The sequence below is a fragment of the Vespula vulgaris genome, chromosome 18 (assembly GCF_905475345.1).
Source record: "Vespula vulgaris chromosome 18, iyVesVulg1.1, whole genome shotgun sequence".
Classification (NCBI taxonomy): domain Eukaryota; kingdom Metazoa; phylum Arthropoda; class Insecta; order Hymenoptera; family Vespidae; genus Vespula; species Vespula vulgaris.
The window spans coordinates 906,326-926,321 of NC_066603.1; the positions used below are offsets into that span (position 1 = coordinate 906,326).

At 37.4% G+C, this 19,996-nt stretch overlaps 1 protein-coding gene across 9 annotated transcripts in view; it reads right to left on the bottom strand.

Moving 5' to 3' along the window:
- LOC127070428 (cell adhesion molecule Dscam2-like) overlaps window positions 1–19,996 on the bottom strand; it is a 191,560-nt gene that overhangs the window by 33,115 nt on the left and 138,449 nt on the right. For all 9 annotated transcript variants that reach the window (XR_007784511.1, XM_051008382.1, XM_051008379.1 and 6 more), the window contains exons 6-7: window positions 16,357–16,506; window positions 3,328–3,653 (exon numbers count right to left, since the gene is read on the bottom strand). Coding sequence is in view for 8 of the 9 variants with exons in the window: in XM_051008382.1 (XP_050864339.1) it covers window positions 3,328–3,653; window positions 16,357–16,506 (476 nt within the window). In the remaining variant the exon portion in view is untranslated. The remainder of the gene's footprint in view (window positions 1–3,327; window positions 3,654–16,356; window positions 16,507–19,996) is intronic.

The following is a 19,996-nucleotide window of genomic DNA, read 5'->3' on the forward strand; positions in this document are numbered from 1 at the left end:
AATTTTATCGCGTTCTCTCGAATGACTGGTGCAATTCCTTCGATAAAGTTCGAATTGGAGTTTGACGCATTAATGGAACGAAATTGCGGCGGCGGATGGCAGTCAATATATGAGAGAATCCGAGCGTTATAAGCGTTTCCTTGCTGATGACTGCAAAAGTTATGCGAAAGCCTTCCGGTGAATGAATGCTATTTCATTCCCTCCTTTCCTCTTTCTCCACTCTTTCGCTTGCTCCATTTACCAATACCTATTCGAAATGTTCTCTCTCTCTCTCTCTCGCTCTTTCTCTTTCTCTCTCTTTCTTTTATATCCAGGAGGCTGTCCTCACCAGATGGAAGAATACCAAGCGTTTTCTCGCGTTCGTTGGACAGCGACACTTCTCTTCCAACATTTTCTAGTCGACTCTCGATCGACCAACCTTCTCGTTCGTGTTCGTTCGTTCATTAGTTCATTCGTTCGTTCGTTCGTTCGTTCATTCGTTCGTTTATTCGTTCGTTCATTCGTTCTTTTGTTGGCCAACTTCTTTTTGAGATACACGCCTATCTTCAACCTTTCCAAGAGATTTAAGTAGGTACGAAGATTTGTTTCATCGATCCATCCGAAGATAGAACATAGAAGAAAGAGAGAGGACGAAAATAAAAAAATAATGAGCAAACAAAAAGAGGACGATGCCTTGTCATCGGTCCTGCAACCTCCGCCGCCCTTATTGAATTCTACTTTTATTAATGAACGAAAGAACGAACTATCTTTAAAGATTCTAGCTTGTCCTAAATATAAACCCGTATTGCCCTCGATGTTTCGGTAATGTCTCGCGTTTAAAAGATTCATTAATTAAAAATATTCAATATGTTATAAAAGGAATGAATCGAAGAAGCAAAAAATTTATATAAATAATCAGAAAATATTCTATAGAAATTCTGTTTATTTTCTTCTTAATTAATAGAGCATGTTTTGCAAAGAAAGAAGGATATTATATTATTTTTCTTTTTGTCGTATTCGTTTCCATATCGAAGAAAATTGTTTCCTCTTTTGAGAACGAATACGAATAATAATAATAGTGATAATAGTGATAATAATAACAATAATAGTAATTAATGCCTCGGTGTTAATAAACATGTAATTATTTCGAGAGATATCATTATTTCGTCTATTTCGGAAAGAATTCACGCGGTCGAACTTGGCAACGTTTCAGTTGAAATCCTATCGAAATTCATTCGGATCAGGGGACTCGTTGTTAATCGCCTCCATCCCACCCTACTCAAACCACTCCCTCTTCTCCTTTCGATCGGGGAAATTTTTGAAAAATATTCTAATAAATTGTCGTATAAAATGAGAGAGTAGATCCGATTACGAGCGGTCTAATTCGATCGTTACGATATATCTAAATTTTGTGAGAGAGAGTCGAGACCATTTTGAACGTTCGATAAGTTTAACGATGTATTATTAAATGTGTCTGTAGGACATTAATAATAATTATAACATAACAATAACAACAACGATGCGACAATACACGCTTGCCAATAACTCGTTTTTATCGTATTCAGAAGATTTGTTATAACATTGAACATGCTCTCTCTTTCTCTTTTTCTCTCTCTTTCTCTCTTTACGTTGGACCTCATCGTTCCACAACGAGAGATCGATTTACAAAGCCATTTTGCTACATAGCTACGTGCACGGTTAACCCGTTACGGGATGAGTAACTTAATTAAGGTATGCCTGGTAACGCAATGGCGTCAGCATTATGAAAACGTGCGTTCTCGTTGATCGTTGAAAATTTCGTTTAGAATCGTTTCTAGCTAACAAGAACTAAGCTGAATGGATAAAATATATTGGAACAAAATAAATGTTAAAAATATATGGTTATATTTATATTTCGTATTGGAAATTTCTCTCTCTCTCTTTTTTAACCTTTCCTCTTTATGAAATTCCTTTCATCATTTTCATAATGATATTAAGAAAATAATGAAACACCACGAAATATTTAACATATTTTATGATCTCGAGTGCATCTCCAGTTTAATGAAAATAATCGATCGGAAGGAAAAGAACAAGAGTAATAGTAGTACTAATAGCTGTAGTAGTAGTAATAGTAATAGTAGTAGTAGTAGTAGTAGTAGTGTAGTAGTAGTAGTAGTAGTAGTAGTAGTAGTAGTAGTAGTAGTAGTAGTAGTGTAGTAGTAACGTAGTAATCGTGTTTACATATTGCATGTCAACCTGTCCTATTTTCATTTTAAACGAAACTCTCGTACGATGTTTTCGTGAATAATGAAATTATTAAATAATACAATAATAAACATTAATATCAAACTACGTTAGATACGTATTTTTCTCATCCGTTTTTTTTTTGTCTTTTTCATTATGATCTCGTATGGATTAGGATTAAATGAGATAAATGAATGCAAAGAAAAAGACGAAAAGATCGGTTGTAATCTTAAGACAGATAATCCAAATGGTGGGCGGGTTGAGAGAGGTTGCATAAGAAAAGCTCGAAGGACAAGGTTTCTCAAGATGTTCGTTACACGCTTCAAGTATTTGGATCGGTCTTCGAGGTTTTCTCAAGGCTGTCGTTATCCCTTGACGATATTTAGCCGGTCGCGATCCTCGATTATCCTCGTCGGCTAGAATTAGTCGACGTTAGCCGAGCAGTCGAGCCGAATTTATTCGGCTGAGCTGCACGTTACCTCGGTATAACGCCGAGTTTCCTTCTCTCTCTCTCTCTCTCTCTCTCTCTCTCTCTCTCTCTCTCTCTCTCTCTCTCGCCCTTTCTCTCTCTTTAGCGAGAGAGAACATCCGAGCGAGGACGTCTCAACGGTTTAACAAAGTCGAAGTGCAACGAACCGTGACACCTTGCATCGCGCTTCAAACTCGCTTGTTCCCTTCCCGATGAACACGACTCCAAGCTTTCTACGTGTGAGAGAGAGAGAGAGAGAGAGAGAGAGAGAGAGAGAGAGAGAGACAGAGAAAGGGAGAGAAAGAGAGAGAGATAGAGATGAAAAGGGAGAGAGAATAGTGATCACCGAAGACGATGTTATTTTATTTTTTTTTCTTCTCTCTAAAAAGATCCTGTAAATTAATAATAAACTCCTGCTTTCGAAGTTTCTTTTCTTGAATAATTAATTAGTTCGATCGAAAAACTATCAATCGAATAATTTTTCTAAAAATTGTCTAAGATCGTTCGGACGATGTATTTAAGAAAAAAAAAAAGAAAAAAGAAAAGGAGAACTCTTAGAAAAGTAATTCTTAACGAGTAGAAATATTTGTTTGATCATTTTTTTCTCCATCGATGATGTTTGATACATGTATCACGAAGTATGAGGATTTACTAACCTGTTGAGGAGTGAGATGAATCGAGATGCTACTGATGATGGAGACTTCAAGCTCGACTCTCTCCGAGCCAGCAGTATTATTCGCATGACAGACGTATCGGCCAGCGTCTTCGGGTCTCGCGGCTTGAAGAATCAACACCCCGGCCCTAGCATGAATTCTCTCCGAGTTGAAGATCATTGCCGTGCCAGAGACGGACTCCCGAAACCAGAGATATGTTGGAGGTGGTATTCCTTGAGAGATGCAGGACAGTACGATAGTTTCACCCGTACGAATTGGTGCTGGACTGACACGTTCATTGAATCTCGGTGGTACTGGATTTCTATGTTCTAAAGTTAACATACATTTTCATCTATTATATATATATGTAAATCTATATTATAATATAATGTAATATTAAAAATAAATTTTACATGCATTATATGTTGATATATATATATCTATAAATACGAGGACATTTAACATTTTAATGTCTATCAAATATGAAATAATTTAATATTAAAACAGAATTAATTATATTATTTAATATGAATATGTTTGAATATGAAAACATTTTAATATGTATATTTATAGATAAATTATTAATGAAAAATTAATTAAGTATTATATATATATATATGTATGTATGTATGTATGTATGTATAACATAATATAGATAAATATATTAAAAGGCAAAAGGAAAATTCCGAAAAAAAATGAAATAAATAAGAAATGCATATTTCTTATTTATATTATTTAACTTCGAAAAAATAAATCTTCTTTGTATTTCTTATATTATATTTAATATAGGATATAAAGAATTCGATTGTCGAAAACTCGTACTAGTGGGTACTTCATTTTCGCTTATTTTCCTTTTTTCATCGACGAAGTATCCGGGATGAAAACTCACAAGATATATCTCCAATATATGTGTGTGTGTGTGTGTGTATGATATATATATATATATATATATATATATATATATGATTTCCAGGAAGTCGTTAAGGAACGAATCCCGATGGACTCGTTTGGTTGGGCAAGGATTACGTGTTTAATTTTGAATGTCGGTAAGCGCGGAAGCGGATCTTACTTCTTTCACAAATATATATATATATAAAATATTCTATCTAGTATGCTATCGGCATAGAAAATATTTGAAAAAGACCGTCAGTTTCTCGTGATTGACCTATAACGACCCGTATATTTTTCTTATTCATAAACGAAATAAAACACGTAGACAGGTACGTAAAATATTATTTTAAGCGTTTTAAACGAAACAAATGTATTATCCCTCTTTGTTTAATATTTATTACTGATAGATATATAGGCAAAATTAAAAATATTATATTGTATGTAATAAACGAACGGGAAAAAAGAAATAACAAAAAAAGGATTGTTGCGTTGTCTCTTTTGTAACATATTAAATGGGTACGTTTTGTAGAAAAGTCAACGAACCATAGAATAATAACGATGAGTAGAGTACGATGCGACCAATTCTCATGGTATTATTTTCGCAATATCGTTGATAGCGTTGCGACGCTCGTAGATCGATATCAAAGTAGAGTAGAACGTTCAATTTCAATCGTTATTCCGCCCTATGGCGCCCGGACGATAATATAATAATCCGATATTAAAGTGCTCAAGGCTCGTTTGTTACGTACAATGGGTGGTAAACTCGGTGCACGGCAGAGCCAAACGTTCCTCGCTTCCTTTATCAATTATAATTTCATTAGTAACGCTGAGGTCACCGAGAGGTTGGAGGGACTTGGTTGTGGAGTGGAGGAGAATCGTCGATGACGATACTTCGCTCGATCATTGTATGACAATTTTTTTAATTCCCAAAGCTAACGAATACTTCAAATACGATCATACAATATAAATCTCCAATAATTTCGTTGAAGTCAATTACATTAAAAATTGGAAATTAATTTCGAACGAGAGAGTAATCGAACAAAAAATAATCACGATGAAAAACGATCAATTAGGAATATAATAAATTTAACAAATATTGGATAGAGCAAGATCCTTCCTAATTTTTTCTCCTCCCCCTCTCTCTCTCACTTCTTTTTTATTGCTCTTTTTTCTTTTTTATTGTCCTTTTTTTCGTTTCTTTTTTTTCTCCTCCCAACGAGAAATCTTTCGAGGAGGGAGAATATAGCAGGAGCGGAACGGAGTCGCACGAACGACGATTTAAACTTCAACCGGTCGTGGAGGGTTATCCGCGGCGCGGCCGGAAACGCGACGGAACGCGTAAAGCTTTTTACGAGGGTGCTATTTTATAATGGCCTCGCTTTGTCTGGACCGCGTTATTATTGTAATTTAAGCTGATGGCGTATTGATCGGCCTGTACCTCGTTCTCTCTCTCTCTCTGTCTCTGTCTCTCCCACCTCTTCGCAGGCATGTACGCGCGCACGTAGAAACATTCTCTCTCACTCTCTCCTCCTCTCTCTCTCCCTCTCTCTCTCTCTTCCTCATACTCGCAATATTCCAGTTTGCCATATTCCACCAGCAACAGCAGCAGCAGCAGCAGCAGCAACGCCCCGAATGCTGCCTTCTCTGTTCATAGCCAGCACGTTGCAAACTTTTCACGGCGTTTGCTTTCGATTTATGCACCTACTCCTACCCCTCCTCCTCCAATTGCACCCCCATCTACTTCCCCTACTCTTCCTCCTCCTCCTCCTCCTTCTCTTCAGAATATCTCCGTCCGGTTTTCATCGCTAAACGCCGAATCTGCCGGCGGTTTATCGAATTAATTCCTCGATACTGGCTGGTGATGCTGGTGCTGGTGCTGGTGCTCGTACTGGTACTGGTACTAGTACTGGTACTGGTGCTGGTGCTGGTGCTGGTGCTGGTGCTGGTGCTGGTGTTGGTGCTATGGCGATCGGTACGAGCTCGAAAGAGGATTTACGACGCTTGGAAAGCGTATCGAAGCTAGTCCGTCCTCTCGATTGTGTTCCATCCTTCTCTTTCTCTCTCTTTCTCTTTCAATCTATTTCTCTCTATCTCTCTATCTCTCTCTTTCTTTCTCGTCTATCCATCTATCCATCCGTTCATCTATCTATCTATCTTTTTTTCTCTCCTTCTCAATCGATGTATCGACAGGTTCGATCAGTCCGAAAAGCCAAAATTAACGCAACGTCACGTGATGTTCATTTCCTAAGCATCGATCTCGTATCTACGAAACGTTCGATTTAAATTCATCGTTTATGCGGTGGGGTCAGAGAGATTTGCCGCACAAGTATAGGTATATATGTATCTATCTACTCGTTTAAAAAACCAAAAAGAAGAAAAAAGAAATGAAAGAAATTGTATCTCCTCGTTAATGCTTTTGCATGCCTTTTTTTTCTCTTTTATTTTTCTGTTTCTCTTTTTTTTTTTGTTCTTTTTTTCATTTTTAAATGAGGAACGCAGACGTAGTTACACGCGAATGAAAAATTGATGTGTTTTTTGATGGGATTAATAAATGAACGATCGATATAATTTTTTTGAATCGTTGATAATAATCGAATTAATATTCCATTTTATTTTACATTACATTTTCTCTTTTTTTTTCTTCTATTTTTACTTCACAAAGTATCTATGTACTTTACAAAAGCAATAATATATATATATATATATATATATATATATATATATATATATACATATATATATATATACATATATATATGTATATGTATATTTTTTTCTCTCTATTACATTCAACTTGTATCACGTTTGCAATATAAATTGTTGAACGAGAGTGGAAGAAGTTTAATTAATAGCAGAAGTATCCAAACTCGCGAGAGAAGTACTTTCTAAGGGCTCTCTTGTTGTGTAATATTTAAACGCGGCTTGACTATAGTACCAGAGAGAGAGACAGAGAGAGAGAGAGATAGAGAGAGAGAGAGAGAGAGAGAGAGAGAGAAGGAGAGAGAGAAAGGGACAGACAGACAGAGACAGAGACAGAGAAGAGAAGAGAAGAGAAGCAGACAGTGCGCTCAAACGAGCATCTTCGTATCCTTTGAACCATCGGTCATTGACTACGTAATCCGCGATTTTCCATCATGCAACAAGCCCTCCTTCCCTCCACTCGCTTTTTCTGGCTTTACATCCCATAACGCATAAGGCCATACGAGAGAACGCTAGCTTCGACGATTCAACGAGTACACGAGGAGAATAAAAAGAGAGAGAGAGAGAGAGAGAGAGAGAGAGAGAGAGAGAGAGAGAGAGAGAGAGAGAGGATACAGAGAAAAGGGAGAGAGAGAGAGAGAGGTTGGATAGAGAAAAAAAAATAAGAGAAAAGCGTAGAAAACTCTTTATTTTCTCTCTCTGTCTCTCTCTCTCTCTGTCTCTCTCTCTTTCTCTCTTTGTATATATCTATCTTTACAGTCTCGCACAGAACGATGGCCAATTAAACCTTTCGAAGCAACGAGCCCAATTAAGACTCTATTAAATATACACCCACTGTATGTGTGTATTAGACAGAGAGAGAAAGAGAGAGAAAAAGTATGAAGGAAAGAGAGAGATAGACAGAAAAGGGAGGGATAGAGAGAGTGTATCGTCGTCAAAGCGGATTTCAAACGTCGCCGGGCCCTTATCACGTACTTAACTCATGAACAAGCGAACCTCGAACGTAATGAAGTTCGCCGCTAATTAGCCGTACAATGTTTGTCTCTTTCTCTATCTTCCTTTTTTCTTTCTCTTTATCTTTCTCAATGGGAGAGAACTGCATTACGTACGAACACGACACGATTCTTTTCTCGTTCCCGCGAAGCTCTTTTTCAGTCGTTGAAGCTCGATTTACAACTCGTTATCTCTCTCTCTCTCTCTCTCTCTCTCTCTCTCTCTCTCTCTCTTTCTATGTTACTTTTCACATCTTCTTTTACTGTTTAGAAAACGATCTGTTCGACTACCTTACGACGAGAAATAAAAATTGATAACGACAATCCTGTTAACGTAGAAAAATTTCTAAAGAAAAGTTCAGATACTAATTAACAATAGCAAGAGAAAGAGAAAGAGAGAGAGAAAGAGAGAGAGAGACAAAGACTAGGAGTAAGTTCGAACAAGAGAAATGACGTCATTAATTGAGCATTATTGTCGACCACATTATACGTCGTTTTGCTTCGGTATATTCTCCATCTCTCTCTCTCTCTCTCTCGCGCGTCGCTGATAAAGCGCATATGTAATTTAATGTCTGTCACTGATTGCTTCAGTATTCAGGTCACATCGACGTTAGCCCAGAGCGCAAATTGCACGGGCAAAGGCAACGTTTGCGCATGTGCCCACGCAAAACGGCACTGATATAATCCGCTATAATCGTGGAGCATTGATTTATACCGAACTACTCTCTCTCTCTCTCTCTCTCTCTCTCTCTCTTCTCTATCTGTCTACCTATCTGTATATACAGCTGCATATACAATATATATATGTGTATATATATATATATACGCATATATTTCATCGCGTAACCCCTTTTTTGAAAATTTGCTCCAGTCACCGACAGCGGCTTGCCCAGGGGTCGTCGTTGCTTCTATCGATGCCTTTGCTTTTCAGCAATATCAAAATTTCATGATAACTCGTTTTAACGACCGCGATCGAACCTCGATAATTACTTGAAATATGTGACCTCCGGGGAAAGTTCTTTTATATCTTTTTCCTACTATAAATATATATTATATATTACCAATGGTAGTTAAAAAGAAGACAGAGGAGACCGATACAACTGAACTAGTTCAAACGTCTGTAAATTCAATGTTCTTATCCCTGTCTACGAAACAAATAAAAAAGAAACAAATATGTAGAAGAGAAAAAAGAAAGATTCCTTATTTGATCCCTATGAAATGATCTTTGATAGGTAATATAAGTATAATTTCGTAGAAAAAAAAGAATGAAAGAAGACTTACAAAAAAAATTTACACAAACGCACTCACGAGTATGTGGACGATATCAAAAAATTACATGGCACACAAAACGACGTGATTCGAGATGATGTGAAAATGATAAAGAAGGGTCGGAGTAACGAAGGGGAAGATTTAGTGTGGTTGAAGAATGGTAGAAGAGAAAGGGGAAATGGAGAGAGGGGAAAAAGGACGTGTCGCTGCGAGGGATAATTTTAATCCTACACTTTTGGATGGGATTAATCCGTCTCGTCGTCGTACAGCTCGATTAAATTATCGTCTCTTTCTCTTTCTCTTTACCCCATCCTTCTCTGAAAGGATCATTCTCCATTCTTTTTTTCTTACACATTCCAGTTTCTTTTTTCTTCTTCTTTCTTCAAATATTCGTAGGAAATAACTTTTTTCTGTTCTCTTTTTTTCTTTTTTTTATTCTCTCTCTCTTTCTTTCTCTCTATCTATCTATCTATCTACTTATCTATCTATCTATCTCTCTCAAGCAAATTCTTCGTCGTTGAAATCGTCATTCGAGAGGACGAGAACGATTAACGTTACCGTTACGATATTATTTATCGTGCTTGGTCGAATCCAAACGCGAGTATAGGTAGCTACATAGCTTTAGGGCAGCTCGTAACGCAGCTATTAAAGATAAACGACTGCTAGGAAGATTTAATCGTCCGGTACGAATAAATCCGAAAGCACCTCTCGCAATGTACGACCTGCTACGAATGGCTACTCGTTGTGTGTTAGTCTTATCCTTGTTTATCGATCTCTCTTCCTCTCTCTTTCTCTCTCGTATTCTCTTTTTTCTCTGTCTCTTTTTTCTCTCTCTTTATCGCTGTAGGTGTATTTGAAAGATTCAGGTTTATATCAAACGAGCCTCCTTTTACGTTTATTTCACGTTTGTTAATTGTGATATTAAAAGAATGTAGGAAGATTGAAAGAGAAAATTGATATGAAATAACAGGGATCCTATGATGTTTTTATTGAAACTTTTATCTACCAGATATCACAGTTGGTAGAAGATATTAAAAAAGGAAAAATCATGAAATGAAATAAAATGAAATGAAATAAAATAAAAAGGAGGAAAAAGGGAAGGTATATATCGAAAGAAAATGAAGGAGGGGAAAAAAAAGCAAAAAAAAAAAAGAAAGAGAGAGAAGTATAAAAATAACTGTAATAAATTTTATCAAAACGGAATACCTATGTTGAGTTCACTATTACGAGATCGATTTTTAACGAAAACTCGAGTTTTCACCGCGAACTCGAACAGTCTCGACCAAGTTATATTTACACGAGCAAATCATCATAACGGTTGACCAATATCGTATAGGAGTTATCACTAGAGGTAGCTTTTGCAAACGTTTCGATATTTGTTGGAGGGACATATATATATATATATATATATATATATATATATGTATGTATGTATGTATGTATGTATGTATGTATGTATATATCGTGATCTCGAATCATCTTGGTATCGAACGGATTTGTCAACGACATAGAGAGTTCGTTTCCTTTCGTTTCGAGAATCCACCAAAGGGAATCGTTTTTTAGTCACGAAAACGTAGTAACAGAGTTTTCTGTCGAATAACGATCGACGTCTCGAAAATCGTAACAACGTGTGAGAATATTGCAATATGTTTTCTTTTTATTTTCAACGTGCACGCTGTTTTCTAACGTCTACGTTTACATATTTTATGTACATATGAGTGTATTTCTATATATGTGTGTGTGTGTATATCTACAAATATTTGGTTGATTTTCTTAGACGTCAAGATAAGAAAGAAAGAGAAGGAAATGAGCTGAAATAAAAAAGAATAACGTGCTGTGCATATATATAAATATATACACACCTATATAAATATAAAATCGTATGTGTATACAGCTTGGTTCACGTAAAGCATTGCAAAACTGTATCCATCCGAAAAGTGTTTACACTATATACGATATAAAATGTGCAATTGATAACTTTTTACTTTTTATTCTTTTTTTTTTCCTTCTATTAAACGATCAATTCCCAACTCTATTAATTAAATTTATAAAAAATATTTTCAACGCAAATTTATAAGGATTTCCACGAGAAACATTTCGTAATACTTTACGTGGATCACTCTGTATATATCTATATACATATACATATACACACACACACACATATATATATAGACACCCCCCGTGGCCAGAGAGCACCCTTTCACTCCCATCAGAAAAGAGAGATACAAGTAGTTTGGGCTCGATAAGATTGCGGGGTAGCGAGCGAAGGGATTGGAGCCGTGATGGCTGCATTGTTTCTTGCCGACGTTGCTCCGCAAACTGGCTCCACGTTGGAGCTCTGCGGATTGCACTTTGCGTTTTCGCCGAGTCTCCAATATGGCGATCTCATGCACCTTCCATCCTTCTCTCTCTTTCACTCTTTTTCTCCTTCCATTTTTCTCTTTTTCCTCTCGACCGACCTCTCGCTTTTTGCTTGACCAGCAAAAAGCTACGGTGGAGTCGATAAACGCGAGCCAAAGAGAGCAAGAGAGAGAAAGAGAGAGATAGAAAGATTTCCTCTCTTTCTTTCTCTCTCTCTCTCTATATATATATAATATCTTTCGCAAAAATTTCAAAAGTAACTATTTAGAGAACCGATCGAAATAGATTTACACCGGAATTTTTGCAAAACACGTTTCGTCCATCTTAAACGACGATAAGTTTCAAGACAAACTAGGACAAAGAAACAAAGAAGAAGAAAAAGAGAAAGAAAGAAATAGAAAAAGAGAAAGAGAGAGAGAGAGAGAGAAAGAAATACACAGATAGATGGAGAGCAGTCGTTGAACTTTAGCTAGCAAAAAGTTATCGACGAGGAAGCAGACTCTACGTCGTCGTTGGAAACGAAGACGGTCGGTGTGAGAACGCCAAGAGAAATCGTTCGACCGTCGAACTAATTTAACGCTCGGTTAAAGCGAAATCCGACTGTCCTGACTGCTGATCGTACTCGTCTAAAGTCGCGAGCTACGAAGGCGAGAGACCGTGGCCTTCGAGAGAATCTCTTTCCTTCTGTCTCTCTTTCTTTCTTTTAACTCCAATCCCTTCTCCCTACGAAGACCCCGTAGACTCTTAGAAGAGTTACTCGGTGCTTTTCTAGCATCGAGTTATCCAAGCGAGATCGCGATTGATTTTTTCTATTTTTTCTTCTTCTTGCCTTCGTATTCCTTTTTCTCCATTCACCCTCCCACTAACGTTTTCCCTTCGTTAGAAAGATTTTTCGATTACGACGATCGTATTTTAGATAATGTAATCAGAAACGAATGCAAATGATGTCACGAAAGAAATGAAAAGAAAAATTCCGATCGTTATGTTCTGTATCGAGGATATTTAAAATCTCTTTCTTTCTCTCTCTCTCTTTCTTTGTACGTGTATGTATGTATGTAAGTTATGTGAGTTTGTGGGTCTTTCAAAGACTATAGGATTTCGTTTAGGAAAAACGTTTTACGGATAAATCGATGGGTAAACACGTTCTCGGATTTCCCACTAGGAAAGCGTGTTCCACACTCTCGAGTTTAAATGTAAGTAAGTTTGTATCTACGCGGTGTTAGTTCCGTTTAGATAGGAAAGTAGGTAGTCGGGGGATCTCTAAACATTGAAACAGAAGAAGGACGATTAAGGGGACGACACGTGCGACGATAGATACTGAGTGAGAAGAAGAAGAGGAGGAGGAGGAGGAGGAGGAGGATTGAGGGAGGACTAGTAGTCAAAGGGTAGTAGTAAGAGTAATAGTAGTAGTAGTAGTAGTAGTAGTAGTAGTAGTAGTAGTAGTAGTAGTAGTAATAGTAGTAGTAGTAGGAGTAGGAGTAGGAGTGAGTACTATGGTCCATTAGTGCTATACGTGGCTTAAGGAATTCGAGTTTTAAACGGTTTGCAGTTCGTACAGGCGAGCTCTTTAATGGACATCAGGCCTAAAAGGCAGTGCTTCCCTAAAATGGCGCCGTAGTAAAGTGTTATAACTCTGACGCGTTCGTTGAAAGGGATAGAGAAAGAAGGAGAATGAGAGAGAGAGAGAGGGAGAGCAGGAAGAGGAGAGTTGAAGAGAAAAGTTGCGAAAAATGCAGGAGCGGATAATGGCGAAGAAGGAAACAGAAGAAGACAGTGGATGTATCCGGTTGCTGCCACTAAAACGATTCCTTTACGCCATACAAACGCATTTTTCCTTTCTAACGACGTCATCAATATCTAATGACGTTTACTAGTAAACCGTACAACACGTTTAATCCTCGAAACGTCTACAACCTATACATTTTCCATCCGGATAGATCTGTCGTCAGCAACGATCTTAATTCTAATTATTTTGACAGGAATTTTCCAGCCCCTGAATGTCCCTGACACTTTATACGTCGTTGATAATCTAACTTCCTGTTTATCAATCAGAAACTTCTTTTCTTTTCTTTTTTTTTTTCAAATCCCCTCACGTAAATCTCCCTATTTATCGATATACTAAGATGTGTAAGAAAGAGTTGCATATTTCGACGGGTTAAAAAGACATTTCAGAAATTTTTGTTAAGGACTAAAAGTATGTAATTATTCTTGAAAAATATTCGATAATCGTATATATTCGCGTATATATTCTTATTCTATAAAGTAGACGGAAACATAACGATAGAAGAAATGAATTACGATGAAGTTCGCGAACGTTAACGAGCTCATAAAATTAAAACGAGTGATTAATACGTCGACGGGGTTCATTTTTAAAGAGAGTCGCAGGTACTCTACGCTCGTATTTTACAATAACAACGTCATTGCTCTTTTATTTCGAATAATTATGGTTCGAACGCGTTGCAACGTTAGGAAGGATGGCATGATTAATTGACGCAGAAGCTCTTTGGTTCTGTTTATAGGGGCTTGGATGATATGCACGAACATAGTACAATATGTTCATCTGGCGCGTTTGGTATTTCATCTTTGTTGCGTTTCAGAGTAATAGCGGTACACATACACACACACACACACACACCATTCCAACATGGCAACATCTTGGCTTGCACTTTCATCATTAGCCATCTATTGTTCCAAACACACTCATCCACGTTCGACCCATTTCATGCCTTATCAATCAGCATCAATGCCATGGTACAGAACCGAAGTGCCTCAACGACGAAGTCCTCGTACTTTCCGTGATAAGATCGTCAAACGCAGCTTGATTAGGAAGATTCTTGACGGTCCTGAGACAATTAACCACGATATCTAATGGCACTTCGCGTGCATACGTTCGAATTTATCCGGATCCGTTGATTTTCTCTTTTCAAGTGATATCGAATGGGATCAAATAACGCGAAATTTTTTGTCCTCTTCCCCGTTCCTCCCTCTTTTTTTTTTTTTATAACAAAGCAAAACGACAACGCCACAAACGAAATCCTCTTTTCGCGCGCGATTTTTTTTTGCTATCCTCTTTCTGTTCCTCTTTTTTTTTTTTCATTTTTGTTCTCTCTTTTATTTTATTTTTCTGCACGCCAATTGTCAAGGTGTCAAGACGTCAATTGGATAATTATTACTCGGATCGTTTGTAAATAAATATTATGCAGGATATCGTTCGCAAAATCCAAGTAAAATATATCGCTATCGATAGTAGAGTATTGCAGATGAAATTTTAAATAAACAAGCGAATTTCAATCGCGAGTACAAAAGAATACGGGACCGGATGGTACGCGACGTACCGAAGCTTCCGGTTGGTTCCTAGGTAAACTGGGAGAAGCATATTTTCGAGGATACGTGTATCACGTATATTGTTTACGAGTCGTAGATAGTATTTCGTCGAGGCTGTACTACGGGGGGCCGACGAAGCAGAACGCGGACGTTTCGGCCATTAGCATTTCGGACCGCTCATGATTTATTCATGAAGAAGGCAAGTTGCGTGGATTGCGAGAGGGATGAGGGTGTAGCGGGAGACAGAGAGAGAGAGAGAGAGAGAGAGAGAGAGAGAGAGAGAGAGAGAGAGAGAGGGTGTCAGGAGAGGTAAAGGGTAGGAGAACGCGTAACAATGCATTATGATTTACCATGGTAAAAGCTATAGTATGCGTGAGAGATCGTTATATAAACGTGAACGCTTAAATAGACGTATGCATGTATGTATGTATTTACGTACGTATGTATAATATATACGTCGAAACGAGAGTGGATATTCTCGAGAAATATTTTGAATTATTAGTTTAGCATTAAATCATTTTAATCAGCTGAGTTCAATCCACTCGTGGACAATTAACGAAAGAAATGATTATAATTACATTCGTCCGAACAATCGTTACAACGATGGAAATCTACATTCGTGATTTTTACTTTTCACTAAGAGGTATTAATCTCTCGTCGAAAAACTAAAACTTACTTTCGTAAGTTTCATCGGCGAAACGTCGAAAGTATAAACGTGTATACACGTACATACGAGCACGCGCATACAAACACACATACACACATATGTAAGTAAGTAAGTAAGTAAGTACATGGAACGCGAGAGAGTTAATCATCATTAAGCCGTGAACAGAATTTCCTTCACGCTGAAGTCAAATAGAGGAAGCCAGCAGCCAATTTTGGATTATGTAAAATTTTCAAGACGTCAGCAAAGTTCCCGGCGATACTTTGTCGATGAAAGTTCCTCGAATATTGTTAAGATCTAAAGAAAGTCCGTATGATTGATTTATTTTCTCTTTTATTTCTAATTTTATAAAAAGAAAAAAGAAGGGAAAACCAATCGAATAATTCGATTACTTCGATCCTGTCGCTGAGGGATCGTCCGCGTTTAAAAAAGCGAGATTACAACGAAACAAACAGAAGGTAATAAATAAAAAGAAAGAAAAATAATAAATCGTGCGAAACGTTATTTCGATGTATACACACACACACACACACACACACACATATATATATATGCATGTAGGTAAACGCGTAAGAGTTATAGGACAGGTGAGAAACGTCGTGTCAATTCAGACGAAGGGTACCTTTTTGTCGCATAACGAGAGGCGACATTTTGCTGAGGTCGCACATTTAGTCAGGGCATTAAATATGCAGGTCCTCGAAAGTCCCTTTAAGCGAAAAAGCAGGGGTTGACGGTGTAACTGTACGTGACTGTTTAAGAACTGCCTTCGAAGGTGGTTACGGTCTATACATACTACGACAGGTGAATATGCGATTCCGTGAAACTTACCGGTGACCACCAGTCGCGCATAGGACGAACTTTCGACGGTGTCGGCGGTTACGTGATGGACGGTACGACATCGGTAACTGGAATGAGCATCGGCGGAAGTCACAGAGAAGACCAGAAGTTCGCCAGTTGGTAACATATGGTATTTGCCACCTGGAAGCAAAAAATAAAACGACCTCGTTTACGACAGAACTCGGAAAAGGCTTCGATTTTATATCATTTTTATTCTTTTTTTTTTTTTCTTCACGAATAATACGCAACGAGACAAGTTCATTCATTCGTTCGTTCCTTTTGTTTTCTGTTTTTTCTTTTTTTTTTTATCTCTTCTTTCTCTTTCCTTTCCTTTTCATTTCCTTTTTCTCGTTCTCTTTTACTTTTTTCTTACAGACTACCTGTTCCTTTTTCTTTCTTTTTTCTTTTCGATTTTTTATCGAGATCGATGGCTCTCTCTCTCTCTCTCTCTCTCTCTCTCTTGGCATCTCCATTTCACACGGTATCCCTCTCTTTCATCGTATGTCCTCTGTGTTTCATCAATATGCAAATTTTTTTTTAACGAAAAATCCACTCCACTCCATTCGCTTGCCGACGTTTGCGACTCGGCGAAATGCGGTTTGACCGTGAGATTCTTTCAACCGCGATCGATGATTCTTTAGCAAAAAAAAAATTCTATCCTTCAAGAAAAAAGGAAAAGAGATGGAAAAAAATCGCCGACGCTATCCAGATGCAATTAATCGTACGTACAGCATATATATATATATTTTTTATTTTTCTTATTTTTACCTAATAACACCATCGATTTTCTAACGATTTTCTCCTATTTACTTTCAAAACATCAAAGAGGAAAATGAAGCCATTAAGCTTGACTTCGAGTGATTAACTTCTACAGTCTTTGTATGTTGTTAAGCCGCAGAAAAAAATGCACAGTCGATCGATAAAATCCTGAAAAGTGCCGTGTAAATTTCAACTACGAATTCTCCCCACTCCTGTCTCTCTCTCTCTCTTTCTCTCTCTCTCTCATCGATGTCGCGTTTCTTTTTCTCTCACTATTTTATGTCTACTGGTATTGTCTCTTTTCACGTAGTATTGAAAATAGTAACCTGAAAGAGACGAACGTGTAATTAAGCGGATTGCGTGTAAGCGGAGTGCGAGAGAGCTCGTTTTTACTCGTTCGTGAGACTTAACAGTTTCTATGTACTGTCTTTTACGTAAACGTGTTCAATGAACACACACACACACATATATATATATTGGAAAGTAATATTACACAGACGTGAGACTAATTAAGTGAACGACGTAATGACGGTGTTATCAGGAAGAACGACGAAAGGATATTCATTAATTAAAACGAGTATTATCATAAGCATGAGTAAATTATATTTCACATAAACTGCTTCATAATAATTTCGTTGAAAAGAATATACGGATTATATGGTCGCATATAAAACTGCTAAAAATTTCTATTAAAATTTATACGCGATATTTCATACAGATGCTTGATATTTCCGTAACGCGGGAAATTCGAATAAACAAGCAACGTGGCCGAGTCAACAAGTAGGAGATATAAGTACGAATGTACGTACGTGCAACGTGTATCTATATTTGGGGTTAGCAACGAGAGAGAAAAAAGAAAAAGAACAGAAAAAAAAGAAGGAAAAAAAACAAAAAAGGGGGGGAAAGTAAAAAAAAAACAGAAAAGAAAAAGAAAAAGAAGGTAATGAATAGGAGGGAATAAACGTGAAAAAAGGCTTCGAATGGCGCGTAACGAGTTCACAATGGTTCGAGTCGATATCTATCAAAGTACGAGGGTAGCGAGAGACAGAGAAAGAAAGAGAGAGAGAGAGAGAGAGAGAGGGAGAGATCGATGTGTTACCACGAAATGCGACGGACGATGAAAATTGTCGGGGCAGAGCGCGAACTCGATACTGCTTCGAGATAAACGCTGCCTTCGATTATATTTCCTGCTATTTTTCGAAGCGACGAATACGTGCGTCCGTAACAATGCTTGCCTCTATTTCTTTCTCTCTTTCTCTTGCTCTCTTTCTCTCTCTCTCTCTCTCTCTCTCTCTCCGACCCTCTTTTCGAGAAGCATATCGAATCGGCGCCGATTACACAATTCCGACTATCATCGATATCGAACAACACGGTCGCGAATTCTTCGATACTTTCGAATCGAGTACTCGTACAATATCGCGACAACTACTCGATTTAAATTCCAATCGATTTTAAGAGGACATGCAAATTAGGGATTGATATTATATTTTATAAATATCTATTTATACTGTAATTTCTTAAAAGTAATGAATGAATGAATTAATGAATGAATTAATCGATCGATCGATCGGAACGAACGATGCACGAATGTATTTTTTAATACATATATATGAGATCAAGAAAGTAAATAATAAAAAAAACGTTACTAACAAAAAAAAAAGAGAAGAAAAAGAAAAAGAAGAAGAAGAAAAAGAAGAAGATGAAGAAGAAGAAGAAGAAGAAAAAAGAATAAAAGAATAGAGGTCGGATTACTCGAGAAGGAAAAATTCCCTCTTTAATTATTCGTCCTTCTCTTTTTTGCTTTTCTCCTCCTCTTCCCCGAGGGGTTTCAAAGGTGGATATAGACGAAACGCAGAGAAATTTTCCAGAGGTTCGCTGCGTGAATGTATAAGTGTGCGGGTTGCGTGCGACAAGAATTACTTCGTGAAAATATTTTTATTCTTCCCGCCTGGAGCAGTGGCAGCAGTGGTAACGGCAATACCAATACCAGTACCAGTACCAGTACCAATATACCAGTACCAGTAACAAGAGCACCACTACTATCACTGTTACCACTGTTACCACCATTACCACTACCAACAACAGCACAGTAGTACCAGTAGCAGTCAGAAATAGTAGAAATAACGTCAGACTCGACGTTAGCTCGCGAGAATGACTGCATTTTGCCAGGATATATGCATGTAAGTGCATCCTCTTCTCCTCTTACTCTTCCCTCTACCACCTCTTTCATCTTCTACTTGGTAAGAGAGCGTCGATATCTCGACACGTGCGCACATTTCAACCCCGCGCGCTTTATTTCCAAGGAAATTGCGTGGAATTTCAGGAACGTCGAAATGCACCACCGAGTATAAGTTAGCGTTCTCATGCGTGCATGTGTTCGTATATGAGAGAGCTCGTGTGTCCTTTGCGTGAAAGTATACGTGTGAGAATTTCTCTCTATCTGTCTCTGTCTCTCTCTCTCTCTCTCTCTTCTCGTCATAACCTTACGACCCCGAAGTCGAAAATTGTTCCTTATCGATCTGTACTCTATTCGACAAAAATATCTCCCGACTCTTTCATTAAACTTGTCTGTCTTAATTAAGATTTATTACTTTCAATTTGTATATTAATGGAATTACGATAAAATAATTACCAGATAAAATATGTATCTAGAGAGAGGGAGAGAATCAAAGAGAGAAACAAACGAATTTATATAGATATAAAGAATTGAAATAACTATAATATATTATTTGTTAATATTACGTTACACTACGTTTATTGTAAGTAATAATCAAAGGAAATGAAAAGAAAAAAAAAAAAGAAAAAGAAAAGAACAGAAAAATATTCACCCAAGCGTCATAATAATTTTTTTTTGTGTAGGATAATAAATAAA